Source organism: Papio anubis, chromosome 4 (assembly GCF_008728515.1).
Source record: "Papio anubis isolate 15944 chromosome 4, Panubis1.0, whole genome shotgun sequence".
NCBI classification, from domain to species: domain Eukaryota; kingdom Metazoa; phylum Chordata; class Mammalia; order Primates; family Cercopithecidae; genus Papio; species Papio anubis.
This window is the reverse complement of record NC_044979.1, coordinates 21,118,253-21,141,453: the sequence shown is the minus strand read 5'-3', so window position 1 is coordinate 21,141,453 and position 23,201 is coordinate 21,118,253. Positions and strand designations below refer to the sequence as shown.

At 38.1% G+C, this 23,201-nt stretch overlaps 1 protein-coding gene across 12 annotated transcripts in view; it reads right to left on the bottom strand.

Annotated features, from left to right (window-relative positions):
* Positions 1-23,201, bottom strand: part of DGKI (diacylglycerol kinase iota) — a 459,603-nt gene that overhangs the window by 117,846 nt on the left and 318,556 nt on the right. For all 12 annotated transcript variants that reach the window (XM_017957197.3, XM_017957194.3, XM_031665135.1 and 9 more), the window contains one exon: positions 11,042-11,142. In XM_017957197.3, the coding sequence (XP_017812686.1) occupies positions 11,042-11,142 (101 nt within the window). The remainder of the gene's footprint in view (positions 1-11,041; positions 11,143-23,201) is intronic.

Sequence of the window (23,201 nt, the reverse complement as noted above, 5' to 3'; positions counted from 1 at the left end):
ACCATCAACTAGATGCTGGGGACACATTCAGTCACGCAGCCTGGGATTTCTGAGTTGATGAGATACATGTGGAGAATTAATGACAGAAAGATTTTCTAAAATCAGCTGAAGGGGCCCCAAGCCTCTTTCGGGAAATCTAAATGAGTAAACAAATTATACATGGACAACTTCTATGAGATGTGAAATAGGATGGTCTCAAACAAAGACATCCCTAGCAGCTGACAGCCTGGGGACATCTCTAATTCTGCTTATAGGTGACTCCAGGAGACTGGCAGTGGACCAGTGATTCAGGAAACCCACTCAGTACTAAGAAAGACTGTTTTCCACCAGTGTGAACCAGGAAAAGCCTGTCGTTTTTATCCACGTAACCAGTGCATAAAATCGTGGTTCTGAGTCAATCTGCAAAGATGTTATTTTCAGATTAGCTTACACTTCTGTCCTTGATTCTGTTTAATTCAATCAATGGATTGCTCTTACTAGCAACGGCTACATTTTAACAGTGAAGGGAGAGATGAATATATAAGAAACACACATCCCGTTGAGAATCAAACTCTGAAGTTTTCTCTGCTGACTATAGCGTCAGACTAGAAGTGACAGCCAGAAATTGAGATGGCTTTATATTCAGGTTTCCACTTTTAATTACTCAAATTCCAAATGGAGAATGTTTGACTTGGCAATAATTCATCAGCAAGAACTTTTAAGGAAAGGTCCGCATTCACCTTTTAGGTTTCCATTTTACTTTGCTAATTCAGACACTTCTGAATAATCAACTTGCATTCCAACTCCCTGAATTTGAGATAGCAGGGAAATCAGGTCAAAAGATATAATAAGAGAAAAACTTGAGGACTAGTGCTCATTTAAGCTGAATTTCCAGTACTTAGAACAGTCTTTGATACATAGTAAGTGTTTAATAGATCATTGTTAAATGAAGAGTTGAATGAATGAACTCAAGGATTTTGGTCTGTGGGTGGTTCCTTCCTGGCCTTAGTTCAAAAATCAGGTGCTGAGTTAATACATAGCAAGACTCTGTTTTCAGAACTGAAGCACTGCATTCATGTTAGGATTGAGGCACTCATTTTCCCAGAAGCTGAAAGTTTGCTGATAGCACACAGCTGAGTCCTTCTCCAGAAAGGATGCTACCTCACTCAAGGTTTATCCCCTTCCAGGGCAGAGCCTGATCTGTATCCAATAACCCTTGCCTCAATTTAGAAAACTCAAAATGGCTGTCTCAGGTCCAAAGGTCCTTGTGGGAGTCCTCTGTTGTGACTACAGCAAAGTTTAACTCCTCTCTCTTCCTGGTCCCGCTTTTCTTGCCCTGCACAACTGTGGTTCCCTCTTGGGAAATCCCCAATAAAATCCTTGCACACAAAACTCAGTCTCAGAGTCTGTTTCCCCAGAAATCCATCCGATGACAGGAACTATGACCGCAAATTCTTTTAAATTTGTCTTTATAAAGAAGTAGGCTGTATACTAGAAAGTGTCCTGGATTAAGAGAGAAAATATATAATTTCTTATTAAAATCCCGTCGCAGCAATGTAACCCTGTGTGAGGCAATCTTAAGTGTCCTTGTGATGATGCATGTGGCCAGTATATACAACAGCCCTCTGTAAACCATGAAGCCCTATGAAATTATTGGGTGTTATTATTTATTATTAAACAGGACAGTTGTGACTCTGCAATGGCCAACACTGCATGACTCAAACCGTAGCAAGATAAATGAAAGTAATAATTTTATACAAAGATCTTGGAAGAAAGTCTTCAAAGGGAAGTCTAACTACCATCTGAGCTTACATTCCAGAGTAGTCAACCTGCTAAGATAGCAACCGAATGGACTAGGCTGGTCTAGAAATAGTAAGAATTGGCCATAATTTTGAGTATGTGTTACACAAAACAAACCAATGAAAAGGGAAAATATTCTTTTGGGCAGAGACGTAATGATCTACCTGCAATTGATTGCTCTCATTGCCAAAGGCTAAGTTTTAACAGTGAAGGAATGATCAAATATCATCATCAACACTTTAGGCCCATTTCCATGTATGAAATCTAACATTATTAACTTCTGATACACCACAGCACCAGAGCATGTTTTATTTTCTTATAAATAAAGAAAGCCTTTAGGTCATAAACAGAATTAGATGGCAAAGAAATTTATATTAATAATAAGATCATATTTCCACCCAATATTCCCCTGGTATCAGAGTCCTTTAAAATTAGAAAGACATAGAGTAGGCTCACCTATAAACCAAGACAGCCAGAAACGGGCAAGTCAGTGATGAAGTCAATGATCCACTTCCAAAGTAAAGTTCAGCAATCCTGCCCAACCCTCTCACTGTCTCTCTCCTCAAGTTATTTCAAACCTTCCTGTTTTTTTCCAGAACACTGATACTGTCCATTTCCAACTTTCAACTAGTAAGCTTGCTTCTTCTTTTACTGAGAAAATAAAAGCAATCAGAATAGAACTTCTGTTTCTCCCTAGCACCAAGTACACCAAGCTATCTGTATCTGTACTCACTGCTCTGCCTTCTCTTGCTGTACTTGGGAGAACCTGCCCCACACTCCTGCCCACAACCTTCCAGTGCTCACCAGGTTCCATCTTCCCACCTACTCAAAGGCACTGCTGCAGTTGGCCCTCTTCTGAATCAAGTTCTCTGTCTAGTGAATCGGTCCCACCAGAAAAAAAAAAAAAAAAAAAATCCTCCTTTGATTCTACTATATTCTTTTCCAGTCATCATCCCATTTCTTTCCTTCGTTTTATAGTTAAATACCTTAAAAGAGCAATCTGTGGTGAATTATAGTCATATGGCATTTAACAAAAGGGATGTGTTTTAAGGAATGTGTCGTTAGGTGATTTCTGTGTTGTGTGAACATTATAGAGGGTACTTACGCAAACCTAGATGGAATCACCTACCACACATGTAGGCTATATCGTATAGCCTGTAGTTCCTAGGCTACAAACCTGTACAGCATGCTACTGTACTGAATACTGCAGGCAACTGTAACACAGTGGCATTTGGGCATCTAAAATACCTAAACATAGAAAAGGTGCAGTAAAACCACAGTATTAAAATCTTATGGGACCACTGTTGTATATGCAGTCCATCATTGATCAAGATGGCATTATGCAGCACACATCTGACCTGCATTTGACCCTATTTGCACACGAATCCTCTCTGTGCACCTTCACCTTTTTCACTCCACAATCTCGTGAGGTTACCACTAACTACCCTCTACCCCAATCCAACTACCAATTCTTAGTGTGCGTCTTACTCAACCTCTCTGAAACGCTGACAGCTAGACAGCTTTTATGAGATATTTTTCTTCTCTCGCATTCCAACAAACAAGCTCTCCTGCTGTTTTTGTAGCTAACAATAGGCTCCTCCTTGGTCTTGCTCCTTCTTGGTCTCCTTTGCTGAATCCTCTGCATCTTCCCTACCTCTATTTACCAAGTTGCTGAGGTCAAAACCTCAGAGGCAACTGAATTTTGCACTCTTATGCAATACAGCTAATCCATCATCTCATCCTACCAGCATTACCTCCAAAATGTAGCCAGAATCCAACTGATTCTCTCCAACTCTACTACTTTAACTGCCTCACTCCTATTGCCTATCACCCGGAGTATTAGCCTGGTACCTGCTGTCCTATTTCCATCATTGCAACCTGAAAATTTTCTACCTAGTAGCCAAATTTATCTAGATAAATTCAGGCATTATACACTCCTCAAGTAGTTCCAACATCTTCTCATCACACTCTGAATAAAATCCAAAGCCTTCTCCATGGCCTATAAGCCCCCTCCATGTGCTGACCCTTTAAAATAACTTGCTGACTATCTCCATTCAACTAAGCAGGTTCCAGTCACATGGGCATCCCTTCTATTCATTAAATAGACTAAGGATGCTTGGCCTTGGAACCTGCCATTTCCTCTGCCCGGGGATACTCTTCTAGAAATCCATATATACATGCACTCTTTTTGTTCTGGTCTCTGTTTAAATGTCACTTCTTCAGAAAGTCTCTTGTTGACCACCTTATCAAAAACAGGATGCCCTGTCACTGTTCTGCTTTACTTTCCTTTACAGCACTTGCCGCCATATTGTATTATTTATTCATTTGTCTGTCTCTCCACTGGAACATAAGTTCCAGGACAAGCACTTTTCTGTATTCTGAAATAGTACTAGAAATAAGGTACGTAGTCAATTAATATTTGTTGAATTTATGAATGGATGATTTATTTGAGGTTGGAGGGAGATCTAAAAACAGAAACTTGCCCAACAAACCCGAGTGTGATAAACTAAGTCAAAGTCAGTTTAAATGTAAGAAGACATTTGAAATGGAATTGTGAAAGACTGAAATACAAATTTTTACTTATGTTATTAAAGATATTTATATGAAAAATAAGAAGTACTACTTGGCGGAAACAGAAAACACAGTGATAAATAAGTATTCAAAATGCCAGCCCCGTAGACAGTTTGAGTTTTCTGTGCCTCAATTGCTTTATATGTGAAATGGGAATAACAATACTATCTATCTATCACACTGAGATGTCGGGTAAATTAAATTACACAATATATGTAGAAAAGACATTTCCTTGCTCACAGCAATAGTACAATGTGTGTTAACATTATTATTTTTTTAATAAAATGATAAATATACAGACAAGAGATGGGAAAAGACAGTAAAAGAGACTAAGCACAAAACTCTAGGCAAACGTCAAATCGTGAAAATAGGAATAAACATAAACACACTTGCAAAAAGGAAGGACAATGCCCATCAGAGGACAAACTGACATCATTTACCTCCTCAGACAGATTTCAAATTGCAAAGCCTACCTCTACCAAATGGAGGTCTAATCTCTACTGAACAGCCCTGTTGTCAACTTGTTAAATGAGGGGGAAAGATTTCATTTTAGATGAAGCTATTGATAGGAAAAAAAAAAATCAGTGTTTTTAGCAAACTCTTGAAGCACAATGTACTTACATGGTTTCTAATACTCATTATGAATGATGTTGGAGCTTTAAAAACTCTACTAAGGAAATATGCTGGTGAAAAAATTTTTAATCCTATGTAATTTCTATAAAACTAAACATTTTTGATATTACAGTCTGTTCTTAAGAAACAACGAGTTTAACTACTGCATTTAGCAGATAAGGAAACAGAAGCCTGAGGAAGACGAATGCATTGCCCAGGTCACACACCTAATTAGTGGTTAGACTGACTTTTCTCATTCTTGCTTATATATTTTATCTTTCTTTCATTATTTAAATTATGTTTGCTAGAAAAAATAGGTATGGAATGTTTCCATAGCCCCATCACAGTTATTATCACATTTTTTTAAAAAAAGAGAAAACTCCAGAAAATCAGGAACGAATTCTTTTTTTTTTTTCCTTCCAACCGCTGCTCACAGTAAGGACTCAATAAATGTGCATTAAATAAATTACATTGTAAAGTTGGATTTTCTAGTCTCATCTTTCAATGACTAACATCTAGTGTGGTATCTGATATACAACTGATACAAATATATAATTATTGAAAGTATAAATGCAAGAATGGTTGAATGGCTCTACCATTTTGGCATAGTTAACAAACTCAGTTGAGCTCAAATATGCAAACTGGAAACAATTTTTAAAATCTAGTGATCCACCTCCTCTGCTCATTTTGAAAGTGGGTTAGACTTAGTGACTTACTCCTAAAGAATGGAGTAGGGAAGGGGAAAAAAATTGTAACTCTATGGTGAAGGAACTTGGCAAATATCACCTTTACCAAATGATCAGGTTAACATCACCAGGGATGTCATGTGGATATTGGATAAGTCTAGACATGATGGGACAAAAAGCCTACTTCACCTCTACAGTATTCTTTCCAAAAACCCATCAATCCAGTCTAATTATGAGGAAAACAACAGACAAAGCCAAATTGGAAGATATTCTACAGAAGGTAGTATTCCCCCAAGACCATCAAGGTGAAAGAAGGAAAGAAAGAGAGAGCGAGCAAGCTGAGAAATTGTTACAGATCAGAAGAGACTAGGGAGCTATGACAACTCAATGCAATATGGTATCCTGGATTTGATCCTGGGATAGAAATTCCAAAAGTTTAGTTAACAGTAATGTAGCAGTATCGGTTTCCTTGACAAATGCACCACGGTAATGTAAAGTGTTTAACAATGAGAAAAGCTGGGGGAGGAATGTACAGGAATGCCCTGTATTACCTTTGTAACTTATTCATAAATCTAAAATTATTCCAAAATAAAAATTTGTTTCAAAAAATTCAGTGGTGGATAACAGATGGCACACTTCAGAGAATGTATTAGGACTTACGGAAGGAAATCTGCAGGTAAACGTTCAGATCATCCTATATGGGCATTCAGTATTTACATGCTTCATAGATTTAAGTATCGTGTCATTACAGCAGATGTTTATACGAGTAGACACAATAAAAGTAAATTGAATGATTTAGTTACACTTTCTCCCCATAATCTTTCTGTGATATTTACTAGTATTTTCAATTCTATTTTTGAAAGTAAGAAAGTGGGTTGGGGGAGCTGGTGTGTGCAGTTTGAAGGGAGCTGCCTCAAGCCAGGAAGAGCTCCGCATAGAGGAAGTCAGCCTCTATGACCTCCGTTGAGTCTGGCTTTATGGACCTGCAGACTGATGAGCACTGTGACAGCAGGGCCTCTCCAACAACAACCTCCACAGGCATCACAGCTACCATTTTTGGAGAGCACGGTAATGTGCCAGACTTCACACCATGGGTTCCATATACAGCATTACATTTAACCCTCAGCACTGAATGGGGTTATAATTATCTTTTCATTTTACAGATGAGAGATCTGATCATCAGAGAAATTAAATGACTTTGTCAAGGTTGCAACTGAGATTCAAACACCAAAATTTCTGACTTTTCTACTAAATCACCAAACAAGGAAATTCCATTAGGGCAAATGCTTAACTAAATACCTAGTTAGGGTACAATCCTAGTATCATTAATGTTAACCAATTTATTGATATATTATGCATTATATGTTATAAACATCCAGATAATACTGAATTATACTGAGATCATGTATGTGAAAGCATTGTCAAACACTATATTTGATATACAAAATGTTAATTCCCTATCCTTACAAACTACATCTGTTTTCTATTGGCTCCAAGCTCTTTTTTACTGCTTGTGTTTTAGACCCTAGATCTGTGTAAATTATCATGGCAATTTAAAAGTGCAGAATAAACTGGTGCCCAGAGTGAAGTTTAACCAGTCTGCACGGGAATAGAGTTAAATCTGGGGGAATATCAAGTTATCTCAGATTTTTAAAAAATGTATCATATGTCAATGATTCTATTCTGAGGTTAGAAATATAACAGATTTTTAAAAACAGGTTATCCTTTGCCTAGATTATATTATTATAAGCTTTATTAAGGACACACTTGCCACTTGTATACTTCTTTTCTTTTTTTTTTTTTTTTTTTGAGACAGAGTCTTGCTCTGTCACCTAGGCTGGAGTGCAGTGGCATGATCTCGGCTCACTGCAAGCTCTGCCCCCCGGGTTCACGCCATTCTCCTGCCTCTGAGAGTAGCTGGGACTACAGGCGCCCACCACCACGCCCAACTAACTTTTTGTATTTTCAGTAGAGACAGGGTTTCACCGTGTTAGCCAGGATGGTCTCGATCTTCTGACATTGCGATCCGCCCGCCTCAGCCTCCCAAAGTGCTGGGATTACAGGTGCGAGCCACTGCGCCCAGCCCCACTTTGTATACTTCTGTTTATGAGAGTGATTTTCTGATATCATTATTACAGATTTGTTTTAATTTTTTTAATATGGCCACTTTCTCTTTATGCTCTACTTCTTAAGTTGAATAGACTGTCCCCTCTTTCAAACCACAACTATTATCTGAGGGTTGGTAAATTCTATGCAGTGAGGAAGACTTTTAGTGTCTTACATAAGTCTGAAATTTATCAGCAAGAGCTGAGGGAAAGATTGACAAGGATTAAATTTTTCCAGGATATTATTTTAGAAGGATTGACCCCCAGTGAGATGGGGCTAAATGGAAGAGGAATGGGAAATATCTGAAAGAGTATAGTCATCTTTCTCTGTGCTAAAATAAGCAAAGCAATTTAAAGGGCTGCCATCCAATACTATTAGGGAGCCCTGCATTACGGACAGAAGATGGGCTTTGTTACATGACAAACATGCGAGCTTATTATCTAACGTGAACAATGAGCAAGATTCTGCTAAACATGATGGAGAAGAACCACATTTTGCCTGAAAATATCACTTGGTACACCACCAAGAAACGGAACTAACTTCAAACGCAGTGCCACACTACTGCTCTAGCTCAGACTTTGATGACAATAAATGAATGACCTAAGAGGACTCACTCTCTTTGTTCTGGGATGCAGGTCTGAGTACATTCCTAGAGTCCCTTTTATCTAGATGTGTTGTGCAAATTTCACTTAATTAATGCTTCTGAAATAACATTTATTTTGGCATGCACCTCACATATGGACTTAAACTTGTTTTTCTCTTTATACTCAGTTTGAGCCCTGTCAGCCTTCCCATGAATCTGTATTCTGTTTCAAGCTGGAACCAGGCTAAAGAGCAAAGGTGAGTAGGAGTGAATCCAGAACCTCAAAGGATAAACTTTCCTGAAAAACCACAGGTTAGAAGCACCATCACCACATATTAAAAGTAGAATCACTGCCGGGCGCTGTGGCTCACGCCTGTAATCCCAGCACTTTAGGAGCCCAAGAAGGGCGGATCATGAGGTCAGGAGATTGAGACCATCCTGACTAACATGGTGAAACACATCTCTACTAAAAATACATAAAAATTAGCCAGGCATGGTAGTGGGTGCCTGTAGTCCCAGCTACCTGGGAGGCTGAGGCAGGAGAATGGTGTGAACCCAGGAGGTGGAGCTTACAGTGAGCCGAGATTGCACCACTGCACTCCAGCCTGGGCGACAGAGCAAGACTCCGTCTCAAAAAACAAAACAAAAAAAAAGTACAATGACTGAGTTGGTCACTTTTACTTCTAATCCTTTTATTGATTTCTTCAAATCCAAATCATTGGAATGAGTTTTTAAATCTTCAGAATAACTCCTTTATCCCCGTTTTGAGGTTTCTTTGTTCTTTGGGGTCCCAAAGACACTGTTGAATTTATTTGGCTTACCTTTATGCCATCACTTCCCCCCATTTGACTTAAGAAGTTTCTTCACGTAGAGATTTTATCACATATGCTGAGTAAAGCACTTGCCAGAAAATGTCATCTTCTTGGAAAAACTCAAACCACAATTACCTCCAGCAATGGTGGACAGATAATGCCACAGAAAAGATAAAACAGATAATTGAAAGCTACAGATAAGCTTCAAATCTCATTTCACCTAAAAATTTCAAATGTGTTCCCACTCCAAACTGAATTTCTTCAGAGTTGATGGTAAGTTGCAAAATATTACTTGAGATCTGTTATCTTCTTTTAAGAACTGTTAGCTATTTGTTTGGAAGCTTAAAACAAGAAAGAACATAAAACACTGTTCTTTATGATTAGTAACCTTTAGAAGTCAATTTAACTTACATTGTAGCTACACTTCCCATCACAAAAATATATGTCCATCACTTTATGGATCAAATTAGATTATATGCTAGTCTGTCACTTATATGCTCATTTATATTAGAAAATGTAATATGTTGTTTACAGAAGGAAGAAATCTAGAGGTTTGGGGAATTGCTCCTCCTCCAGCTCAGACTTTCCTATCAAAGGAAATGAGTGTAAAGTATGGAAGTGAGAAGGCTGGGGAGAAGCCAAAAGGTATTGATGTCTAAGGAAAACAATGTAAAGGGTTAAGGAAGCTGAAGCAGCTGAGAGAATTAAGAAAGAAAATTCACCGCAAATTCTCTAGTAGATTCAGTGATTAGGCTACCAGGGATATGGCTCCTCACCTCATGCCAACTTCAGATTGTAGAACCCCTGTACCCAACCCTGGGATTATTCTTGGACCTCAGAATTTCCATCCACTAAAGCTTACTTTAGATCAGTCTCAGAAACCAGAGCTCAGAAAAGACCATCCCAGGAAGGCTTTCCTACTATTAGTCCTGCCAGTTTTAACTATTTTCATCTTTTACACAGGTAGCGAGGTCTACACCTAGAGACCATTTGGGGACTGGGTTCATAAGTCTCTGGTTCTACATAAAAGTCATTTATTTATATCAGCATCATTAGCTATTCCCTTGGACACCAGTTTGCCTTATCTTCTTTGACTTTATTGCAGTTGACTATTGGCCCCCACACTTAGGAAGGAGCCAAGAACCCTAATATCTAACACTCTCATGGTCTTAACTTCTTCTGGCTTATTTTAACCAATTACCTCATAAATTATTATATAGACAGAGATTTAAAGCAGTGATCAGAATGTACCAGAAAGTAAAAAGTGTCCAAAACATACCGATTGACTAGTGAGATGAACTAACAATTAGCTATGTATTCAAAGCAGCATACAGAAAATACATACAATGAGAAGCAATTCATATGTTGGCTCAAGTGTAGGTTTCAAAAATAATGGCACCTCATCATCAATGAATCACTTTATCATCACAACATTCCTGTGGGCCCTTCTCTGACTTTATATAATAGCATAATATCTAGAAGTGCTGAATGTGCCTCTTTGCCACACCTATGTGACGAATGAGGGCAGTGTTTGCTAACGCAGGCTCCAAGAAGAGATTTGTGTTGTCTCAAGAGTTTTCTGGATGGTGCTATACCATTGGTATCACCAACTTTTTGCTTTCCTCATTTTAGGCAAATCTGAGACTTAAGTGGCGAATAAGCCAAGAGTTCCTGACTTGGCATCCACAGCAGAATTTTATTCAGCTGCTTTCCTCTTCCAGTTCCTTTTTCTGTAGCCCATACATTATCACTTGGAGCTCACATGTTACTATGTTTCGCTTCACTTCTCTAACCATGATTTTCAGGCACAAGGATAAATGAATCTACCCATCAAACCAAGGAGGATCAAGAAGCTGAAGAGAGGCTGATCACAAGAAATCAATCCAACTTACAAGCTTCCCGGAGTTTCTCCTTGTCATAGTGGAATCCTTCATAGTCTTGCAAACTGATTTTGTTCACCCGGATCCTCAGACGATCTGGGACAGACTGGGGACTGCAAAACAAGAACCGAGTGATCAGATACAAATGAGAGAGTGGAATTGGTAGCCATGCACCTGAAGGACTAAGGGCAATCTTATCTCTTCATGTTTAGAAGTAAGAGTTCACATTCAAACTGGAAAGGTGGGTTCCTTATCAGAATTGAACAGTGATCTGGAGAACACTTCTCCAGAAACCAAAAGTTGCTGGAATTTAGGTAAGAATATGGAAATATGCAGAAAGAGCCTTTGGAGACCACTTTTATATCGTATTTTCTGTTGAGGTTTTAAAACATTTAATAAGATCATGTGCTTGTTACATAATAAATTAGATTCAGCGAACTGAAATAGTGGGAGGTGGACTGGAGCTTTAAGAACCACAGACAGATATGCACATCACAGTAAGACATGGTCAGGGGCAGCCTGACCCTCAGAGAGATGGAAAAACTATCTTTAAAAAGCAGACTAAGAGTCCAGAAGCCACAGGGCTGAGACTGAAGTAGCTCCACACAGCTCAATAGCCTCTGACAGCACCTCTCAGTCAAAGCGTAATACAATAAACACTGCTTGTGATGGTGGCTCTGAGCATTCCAAAATGAAGAAAAATGTTTAAATATATATAGTGTTCTTTCTTTAGGAAGATAATGAAATGTGTAACTCATTTTGAAAGAATTCAATGAATACCGACTCCAGACACATATTAAGCAATAAAATGGTGCAGTACCAAACTTTCTGAACATCTATTCACTCCCTAAATGTCTATAACTCGACTCCTTGATTTTCTTAAGCAATATTTTGAAAGTGGTTTAATCTTGGCCATTAGTTGAGTGAAATAATCTGGTTTCCATCACCACCACGATGGATCAATACATTTCTTCAATATATTAATATAACACAACACCTACTTGTCTTCGAATACTACCTTATACTGGGATTTCATTGGTTGAGAGAATTTTCTCAGACAGAGGCTTCTCTTTTTTTATATATTAAATGGTGATAAAAGTCACCACTGACTAAAGTCATTGGCTAAAGTAGAAAGAATGGCATTATTCTTTAATTTTTCCTGTAAAGGAGGAAAAGGAAGGAAAGAAGGAAATAGAGAGAAATAAAAAAGAGAGAGAAAGAGGGAGGGAGAGAGGAAGGGAGAGAATGAGGGAGGGAAGGAAGGAAAACAGGAAAGTTAAGAATAGATGAAAGGAGGGAGTACTGTGTCTACAATATTAGGACACCCCTCTCTACTTCACTTCAAACACACACACACAGAAACACAGACACACACTCATTTAATTTCAGTAAAACTCTGAAAGAGGGAGTAAAAAAATCTCACTCTCTTGTCTGAAGCCTCATTTTAGTGCAAAGTATAGTAACTCCCTCCATATGGAATCCTACTTTACTCACCCAAAATAACACATACATAGCAAACTATAGATACATATGTGCACACTCACACATGGTACATTCTCTCTCTCTCACACACACACACACAGTGAGACAGAAATTTAAACTGTGGCTATTTAAAAGTGTAGATATACGTGCACAAATTCTAAAGAGAGATGGTAGACAGGTAAAAATGTCTGAGGTTCACTGGCTTAAAAAAGTCAGTATAAAACTACAGAGATGGATATTTCTGGGGGAAATTTGAAAAGACAGATTCAACAGCTATATTGATCCATCACTCAAAGTGTGTTTGTTGAGTATTTACTTTATATTACCATCATGCTGGACATCAAAAAGGTATTGATGAATAAAGCCGAAGCATTTAAGTTGTGGTGGGAGATATAGCTTGACAGTATATTTGTAGATACAGACCTTCAGTTAGCAGAACAGACCTTGAATATAATGAAAACTCACAACATCATTTACAGGTAGGGAAAGTGAGGTTCAGAAAGATGAAGTGATTTTAAGGGCACATAGCTGCTAAGCAGCAGTGCTAAATGCAAAGCCTTGGACCCTTCACTCACCAGTTTCATGTTCTTTCTCTGCTCCTCTGAGGAGTTCAGACTCTCTTGTCAATGAATAAATACCAAGAATCCCATGGATTTGACAGCAAAGCTATAAAGTCTGGATTAGCGGAGTCTGATGATCTCTGTGTGCTGCTCAGATTTCTTTCTTTACCAATAAACAATCATCAGGCGGGGTGGTTAAGTAAACCAGAGAACACTGGGCAGAGTACAAATGAATGTGTAGGTCTTTATTCATTTAGAGGGAAGTATGGCTACAACATGCTGTGAAGTGAAAAAAAGTCATGAATAATTATATATGGCATAAGCTCCTTCATATCAATTGTGGACTTTAGGAGTTTGTATATGCAAGAGAAGTGCATGGAAACATGTCCAACGAGCTGTTGCAAGTTGCTATCTCTGTGTGGTGAAGCCTGGGCATTATTTTATATCAAGTATAATTTTTAAGGAACTAATATCATTTTAAAGGCATGTCCATATGTAAACAAACAATAATGCAGGACAAGAATAAAAATAACGCCTATAGCAAAGAGTGTTAGGAATTAGATGCAAGTAGGGAGGAAAAAATTTACACCACACAGTGTTCACATTAGATTTTTATCACCAAAAGTGTCTAATAATCCCTTTATTTCCAAGTTCACTCAACTGATCTGCAAAGATTGTAACTAGAAAATATTTTCCTGCACACATAGCAGATAAGAGGGAAGCTGGAACCATAGAATGTAGTGGCCTATCAGACCCCAAAAGGAGAAGTTGAGTGGAGGCAGATGTTGAATGAACTCTATCTAAGCAATTTTTTGAGATAACAGTAAATCCAATGGCAGTGGGCTTCAGTCTTCTCTACTGAGCTGGAGGTATCAGGACTAAGACCTCACTTGAGCAGTACTTGCAAATGGGAAACGAGATTTGGAGAATGACTGCTAACCAGTTCCTGGACCCTGCTTCCTAGAGCTCCCCAATTTGGGGCTTACCAGTGTGTATCACCTTTCTCAAAACCCATAAAGTGGCTGCTCCCTGTCCACATGCATCTACCTCCCAGGTTTTCATCTATGCCCTCTGATTCCAACCCATGTACTGTTGTCTCCTGAACTTCTGGCCGCCCACTACTCTATCCTAACTTCCAGGGGGCACACCATGGCATAAAACAGACACTATTATTTGAATCAAACTTTATAGATCCTAAATGAATTCACATATGTTCTCAGTTCATCTCCAGAATGATCAGCTAAGCAAGACAGAAGAAAACAGAGACTCTCTAACCACTGCTTAACACTTTCTCCCATCTACCTTCCTACACATTCGCTCCCTTGCTCTCAGCTCCCATCCTTCCCCAACAACTTGCAACACTTCCCACTTTCCCACTAGCAGCAGCTTACTTAAACCCAGTCTTCTGGGCAGGGTATCTGTTTTCTTTTTTAATCTCCTATTAAAAGATGTCCCAGTTGAGACTCATCAGCAAATTTTAGGGCATTAGACCCTAGGGTCAATAATGGAAAACCTTGAATCATTTGCAACCGTGGTGTAAACAGCAGGTATGGGAGGCAACACAGCAAACTGGTGAGGAGCTCAGGCTCCAAGTCAGATTGCCTAGATTTCAAGTAAAATTCTCCCAGTTCCTAGTTAATCAGGAAACTCTGAGCTTCAGTTTCCTCCTATGTAAAGTGGAGATGATAACAGTATCCACCTCATAGGCATATAAAGAGAATTAAATGAGCTGATGCATGTGATATGCTTAGAAAAATGCCTGGCACATTGTCAGTGCTGGGGGGAGATTGTCTAGCTTGGCTGGGGGCATGACATTTTACACTTCTGGGTCCTCTCCCACCTAGTATTTTTAAAGGCCAACTACAAACATGAAAACAGACAGCTAGAACATGGGGGAGTGGAGGGAAGTGCATAGAGATTAAATGAAAGCCAAGTCATTCATTTTCGTACCTTTATGTCAAAATATATTAGTGTCCCATTAATGACTGACTGAAGGCAGAGGATGACAAAGCTGTTCTTTGGAGTCTGTGGAATAGCACTGCCATTAGTTTGCTAAAATTAAATTTTGTCTGGGAAGTTAGTAGAGCACAGAAGAGACAAACAACCTGGGTAAAAATAAATTTGCCTTCCTGCCAACATCTGCCACAAGCTACTGCCATACTGATTAGGCTCTGGATCAGGGGTTCTAAACCTGGCTTCCATGGAACATCTCAAACTCCCTAGAAGAGATTCAGCAGTCTGTGAATTCCCTTTCATATTGGGATAATGGCCTAAACCTGTCGCCTTCTCACTAAGGCAACAGGTTGAGGTCACTACCCCAATTCTCTGCAACACTGTGATTGAGATCCTTATGCAGAGTGGAAGTTCATGACTCTAGACTTAATTCCCAAATGTCTCCCATGAGCACTTTCTCAAGAACCATAATAAGAGTACTTGTTGAATCACTCGGGTGGGTTTCCAATAACCTCCACGCCACAGCTTCCCTTATCCATGTTATACACACCTTTTACCCTGAGATTTTGGAAGGGAGGTGGACTGACTTTCCATCAACACAACTCCCTGAACACTCACTGCTATTCAGTTTACACCTAAATTGTGCTATTCTCCGCTCTCCTGTAGATGTTGCCATAGCTTCTTTCTCAACTGTTCCCATGGAGAATTTCAATCCATCAGAGTCATATTCCTCCCTAGTGCCCTCAAATGTCTTCCTCCTTTTGATCAATTTCTTTAGTACACACTATTCCTCTCAGACTGATAAGAGATGCCTCTCATTCAATCTCTGACCCAGGCCTAATCTCTTTATGGATAAAGTGGATGGGCTGAGTGTTTTGGTTCTCCAGGGTCACTTTCAAACCACGAACTCCATTAACTCATTCTGTCACTGGAAACATGAAGTATATAGGAGTGATATCCTTTAATATTAAGACATGATAGCAAGTGGATGAAGCAAGACGTATGGTCAAAAAACTCAGTTCCAATCTAAATGGTCAGAACGCTAAAGTTACCTTCCTTAAACCATTTTGTGATCTGAAAATGGGACTGATAATAGGAATGTAGTGAGCACTAAATGAGACATATATAAGGCAGTTAGCGCCTTCCTGGCAAATAATAAGTGGTCAAAAACAACAATAGTTGTTGTTACTATTATTATCACCCTAGCACTTCTGCAATTTCCGCAAGCCTTATATTTTTTATTCAGTCCTAGATAATAACATCATAGCTGAAGCCAGAGTTGCAGCTCTAATTAGCACTTAGTAGACAGCAAACCTTAGCAGAATGAGCATCTGTCAACATCAGTAGGGATACAAGATTCAGTGGAATGTAGCTATCCACAGTCTTTTGGATAATAATGCAAGTAGGGATGGTGAATGTTTGCAAGATTTTTTTTACTTTTTAAAGATATTATGAAATAAATATTAACTCATGTTGAGACAAGATTCTTAAAGTTACATAATCATTCTATATTTTGTACCTTATAAATATCCTGTTTTCATTAACATGTCTTAGATAGTTCATTGTAAGGCTTGCCCCTTGTAACATTCACTATGTAGAAACATTGATTTTTATAAATAATTGTAATTTCACCAGGCATTTGCTACTCATATAGAGTTTCTTTCATGAGACAGAAAAGCATAACTCTGTCTGCCTTTCACCCTTTAGCCCCGATTTAATAGTAATAATGAATTGCCTTAACTTCTTTCAAGCAATTCTACCTGATCATAATCTAGATATAATGAAGTATGTTTCTAACTAATCTAATAGAATTCATTTGAACTGGCTCTTGTTTTATAAATAGTTTTATTAAAATATGAATTTATAGTATGAATTCAAAGCGTGAAAGGCTATGAATTCACACTATGAATCTCTTCCTCCTCTTGGCATCTCCAGCACCTAGAACACTGCCTAGTCCACATTGCTTACAATAAATGTTTTTGAACAAATGAGTAAATGAATGCAAGGAAATCAAATTCCTCTGCCACCAGACATGGTTCTGATGCTATAGCACAGCTTGGCATTGGAGCATTTCTGAGCTGCTTTCTAGCAGTTTCTCCCTTTGTGAAAAAGGCATGACTGTGATTTGGTGGTCCATTTCTGTCCTTTGATCTCTGGATCAGGAAATAAATTCATGTTGAATTATGCACCCACTTTTTATCTCTAGTAGAATCTACACAAATAAAAAAACAGAAGAACCTACCAAAGGTAGATGTCCCCATCAAAAAAGTAAGTAAACCATTTCAGAACTACCCGTTCTTCAATTAAATAACGGTGAACCACAAACATCTATCATCACATTCTTCTATCACCTATCAAGTTGGGCCTTATTTTTTTATTTTAAATTTTTCTGGGTACATAGTAGGTGAATATATTTATGAGGTAGACGAGATGTTTTGATACAGGCATGAAATGCATAATAACCACATCATGGAGAACGAGTTATCCATCCCCTCAAGCATTTATCCTTTGTGTTATAGACAATCCAATTACACTTTGTAGTTATTTCAAATCGTACAATTAAGTTATTGACTACAGCCACCCTGTTGTGCTACCAAATAGTAGATCCTATTCATTGTTTCTATTTTTTTTTTGTACCCATGAAGCATCTCCATCTCCGCCCTCAACTCTTCCCAGCCTCTGGCAACCACCCCTCTATGGACTCTATGTCCATAAGTTTAATTGTTTTGATTTTTAGATCCCACAAATAGGTAACATGCAACACTTGTCTTTTTGTGCCTAGCTGATTTCACTTAACATAATGATCTCCAGTTCTATCTGTGTTGTTGCAAATGACAGGATTTCATTCTTTTTCTCACCAAATAGTATTCCATTGTGCATCTGTAGTACATTTTCTTTATCCATTCATCTGTTGATGGACACTTAGCTTGCTTCCAAATCTTAGTGATTGCAAACAGTGCTGCAACAAACATGAGTGTGCAGATATCTCTTCAATATACTGACTTTAATATATTGATTTCCTTTCTTTGGGGTATATACCCAGCAGTGGGATTGCTGGAATATATGGTAGCTTTTTTTTTGGTTTTTTGAAGAACCTATAAACTGGTCTCTATAGTGGTTGTACTAACTTACATTCCTACCAATAGTGTAAGAGGGTCCCCTTTTCTCCACGTCCTTGAAGCTGAGCCTTATTTAAATATTATTTTTACTCAGTGGCTTCCTTTGGCAACTTGCTGCTAAAATGCTGAAGCATATCCCGGTACATTTTTGAAGTATCACTGACAAGAGCCTTTCCAAAAATGTATCCAAGAAGTCCTCTTTACATTGAACGATAAAACTAAATTGAATCAAGGCTTCTGAACAGAGATTTAAAATGAATTTCTGACACCTGCCAAGTTCAGACAGAATCTTAATAATTCAGTTGTCCTCTGCCTGGAGTAGGAAACAATGCCTCAGAAATCTGAAATAAATTGTACAGAAGTTTTTGATTCTTAAACCAAGCATAAACCAAAATCACATTAGCAGCAATCAGTCATGCGCTCCCACTGCCCAACATGTTTTCCTGGAGAAAGTACCTTCAGAGGTTATTAATTCTTTCTTGATGGAAGTTGAGTAAGTTCTCAGTCTCTAAGACATCCATTTGTGAGGAGGTAATAGGATATGTTACAGCTTACAAATTCTTTGAGGCAGCTATTCTTCCAGTCCTTCTTATAAGATCATGGAAGTATTATAGAGTCAAAAGCAATCTTCAGTCTCATCTAATTCAATATTTGCTCCTCGATCTGATTCTACACACCCCTAAGACTGCATCTTCAAATGGCTATTCTAAGTCTCTGCTTGATCCTCATCCAGCAGTAAGATGCTAATGGAAGTGGCTTAGTCTTTGTTCAGGCTAACTTAAGCATTTGCAAATTCTTCCTACAGTCTAAATCTTCCTCTCCATAGTCTGTGTTTATTAGCCTATCTACCACTATTTTTAGGGAATGGGCTTTTAAGTTACAAAAATAATCAGTCACACAGACTAATGTCAAAAGAGTGCAACTGTTAACCACCAAAGCCAGACGCATATCAAAGAAATATTTGCTGCCTTGATGGTTAAAATATTGCAAACTGACTATGAGCATCAAATGTCAATAAATTTTTATGACATTGGCTGAAACAGAAATTATTTTTTAAATTTTTTGGAGATCTTCAAAGTCACATTGTAATTAAAATTTTAAAGCATCCATGGAAATTTGTAATAAATTTCTATGCTTGGGGGGGCTTGAATGATGAGAAATTACTTAATGGGTAAAACATATGCTATTTTGGTGATAGATACCCTAAAAGGCCTGATTCACCACTATGTAATCTACGCATGCAACAAAATTACACTTGTACTCCACAGACTTACAAAACTTTATAAAATGAAAAAAAAAAATAAAAACTATGCTTTTGAGGATAGATTTTTCATGTGTGATTAGGTCAGAATCATTGGCCAGAATGGGGACCACTCAAAAGAATTTTGCTCAAAGGAAAAACTCACTCCCATAACTAAATTACCACATGGTTATTCTACAGTGTGTTTTCTGTTCAGTGTTGTGTTCATGGTATTTAAAGGGAAGCAAAGTTGGAGACGAAGCAAGCAGTGGCTTCCCTCAGTGGCACTGCAGGGCAGGTTAACAAGCATAGAGTTTCACCATTTTTGTTTTAGAGGAAAATAAACAGACTAACAACCTTGAATGATATTTCAAATTCTTCTGACCACCTGTTTCCTTTTGTGGCAGTGAACGTCATCACTGTTACTGGCTTATTAATCCAATTCTGGAATTTTATGTGGAGCCATCCCTACATACATGTGTTATGACTTCTTCCTCTTGTCGCCCACCCAGGCTGGAGTGCAATGGCACAATCTTGGCTCACTGCAACCTCCGCCTCCTGGATTCAAGCGATTCTCCTGCCTCAGCCTCCTGAGTAGCTGGGACTACATGAGTGTGCCACTACACCCAGTTAATTTTGTATTTTTAGTAGAGATGGGGTTTCACCATGTTGGTCAGGCTGGTCTCAAACTCCTGACCTCCTCGGGTGATCTACCCACCTCAGCCTCCCAAAGTGCTGGGATTACAGGTGTGAGCCACTGTACCCGGCCACGTTATAACTTTTTATTACCAGGGTCACAGATTTATTTTTTAAGCCACTGAACAATTCATTGCCCCAGAATCTCAAAGTTCCCTCTCCATAAGACTATACAATATTGTTACTTTCTCCTTTTCCTTTACTCATGCATATTAAATTCACCTGACTTTCCTTTTCAGTAGCATTCCCCACTGTGGTTAACTCCCTGCTTCCTGAAGCTCTTTACTTTTGGAATTCAGTTCAAAACTCTCTTTTGGTTTCGCAACTAAGTTTCCAGAAGCTCCTTCTTTCTGCTGCAATTTATCCTCCTCTAAATCTTTCAAATACATATGCTTCTTTGCTTCTTCCACTAAAACCCCTTTAGACCAAGCTACTATCATCTTGCACCTAGACTAATTGGCCCCCTGCATCCAAAAATTTCTTCACACTGCACACTGTTTAAAACATAAATGTAATCACGATACGATGATTTTACTCTCCCCAGTAAATCATGAACTCTTCAAGGACAGGATGCCCAACTATATTCATCTTTAAATCTCCCACAACATATGTTTATTATGAGGCTTTCAATGTGTTAAATTACTGATCCTCATATGGACTTCCTAAATTTGCAATGAGAAAAATTCTTTTTCCTGACAACTGACTACATTCTTCATCACACCTAATCATGTGTCATTAGGCCAGAATCATTGGCCACAATGGGGACCACTCAAAAGAATTTGATTCAAAGGAAAAACCCACTCCCATAACTAAAACCAACAAACAAGAAATAATATCACTGATTATGCATTACAGTATTGCTGTACCACCTTCCGGTATCAAGTTGAGCCTCTGGCTTGCCCCTGCTTAATACAAAAGAGAATAATTTCTACTCATTATCAGATATTATTGCAAATTTAAGTCTCATGAAGATGGCGTCTTCTGCCCTGATATTTGATGAACTGGCAATTAGAGATGACAACCTTAAAGAAAGTCTTTTAAGGTAAGAGTTCTAGACTTTAAGTTCCCACACACACTCTTTTTACATTCTTTCATGCTTAAGGAATGTAAAAGATGGACAAATATCCTAATAAAAGACAAACGAGAAGTAAGTACCACAGGAAATAGAAACAAATGGAAATTAGACATACAGGTAACATGCATTCTCATAGGAGAATTCTGCAAATTCCAACTGTTGAGATGAAGAAAAATCAAGAACAGTTGGAATGGGAACAAGTAAAAACTCAAGCTGTTTTTCATCACATCAGGCCAAAATCATTTCCACTTTAAGAAGTAAATCCATGTAATGAAGGTTTCCTGGTTATTAAAAATGATTAAAGATTCTATCACAAAACACTAACATGAGTTACTTTTAATACCATAGCCTGCAATCAGTGGTACCAGATGGAATTCTCACAGCATGGAGAATTCTTTTACTGCCAATTGGAGGGAGGATTATTCATCACTACACTTAGCGGAGCAAGGAGCAGTTGGGCTTGAACCAATGAGACATAAGAGGACAATGTTACTCCTAAGCCATCAAAATGGATTTAGATCTCATGTGCTCAGGAAGACAGATATTTTCTGCTTCAGCTTTCAGTTTCTACAAATCAGAGGGATCTCTGAAACTTAATTGTTATTTAAAATGCTAAAAATCTTCCCCAGGATTTGCAATCACAAACTGTTATATTTTCCTGTTCTTATTTGCAACCGATTCACTTTCATTGCTAGAATACGGTGTGGATGAGATGTTATGATTTGTGTATTTTTAAAATGTCATTTTACAGAAGAAAACACTTGTGGTCTTGCATACCTACCATGAAGAACACCGAAACTAGGCTTCTAACTACTGGTATAGTCACTAACCTTCTAGTAACTCTAAGCACTTTAATGAATTAAGTGGTGGTATTTGAGTGTCTATGTGTAACTTTAAAACAGTATTTTAACCAAAATAGACTATGCATAATCTTTAAATATTGAATACATTTCATCTACAAACCAATAGGAAAAAATCAAAGATTCTGAATTTTTATAAATAAAAATATCCAAAAAAAGTAGTCAAAATTCATGAAGCAATGAAGCAAAAATAGATATTGCTATCTTAAAATAGGGAAATCATATAACCCAATTATTTATAGAAAGAATGGTATGTATGAGCTACAGGACACATTACTACTGAAAAGCTACTCTGCAGATTGTGTGGTAGTAGATCTGCATTTCCAGGAAACAGGCTCAGTCAAGGGAAGACACCATGTTTTGTTTTTATAAGGGAAATAAAAAGTAAGGATTGGCCTGACAATAAGCGGCATTGCATAAAAGACATTTTCTTAAATGGTTTTAGCCTTTCCCATAAAACATTTCATGAATGAATGTATATACTTTCCTAAAATCTGAGTATCAGAGAAAAAATCATTGCAGAATTGTTGTTTTTATTTTTCTTCATTAGTAGGTAATTAATATTTTACCTGGTCAGGTTGACAATTGCTTGCCAAGGTCCTGAATCCTCAGTGGGGAGCTACATTTGGCTCTGGAGAGAGACATAGATGGCCCCATAATTCTATTCATCAATCTACAGCTGTGATGTGTTCCCATTAGCCCAAAATTTCTTGTCAGAAATCCAAGAAGGAAGAATTGAGAGTCCTCTAAACCTGACCCTCCCTCCTTTCCAATTTGACCCGTTTAGCCAACTGGGAGGAAACCTTTCATTACCCTTCTCTAATTCCGGATCCAATGACTAAGGGATTTTATAAACTACTCTTATTTTTTGGAAACATTTGTCTTGTCTTCGTAAAAATGACAGAATAAAGACATTTCTAGAACAGAACTTACAACAATGACACAATAATTATATCAATATAACAACTATTCATCAGCAAAAATAACTCTGACAAAATTTGATAGTAAGGTTGAGAAAAAGAGTTCTCCAAAATATACTTTTATGGGTGGACTGATGGGTCAGTTGGGGCCAGGTGCAGTGGCACCTGTAATTTCAGTATTTTGGGGAGGATCACTTGAACTCAGGAGTTTGAGGCTAGCTTGAAAACATAGTGAGATTGTCTCTAAATACTTTTTTAAAATAAATA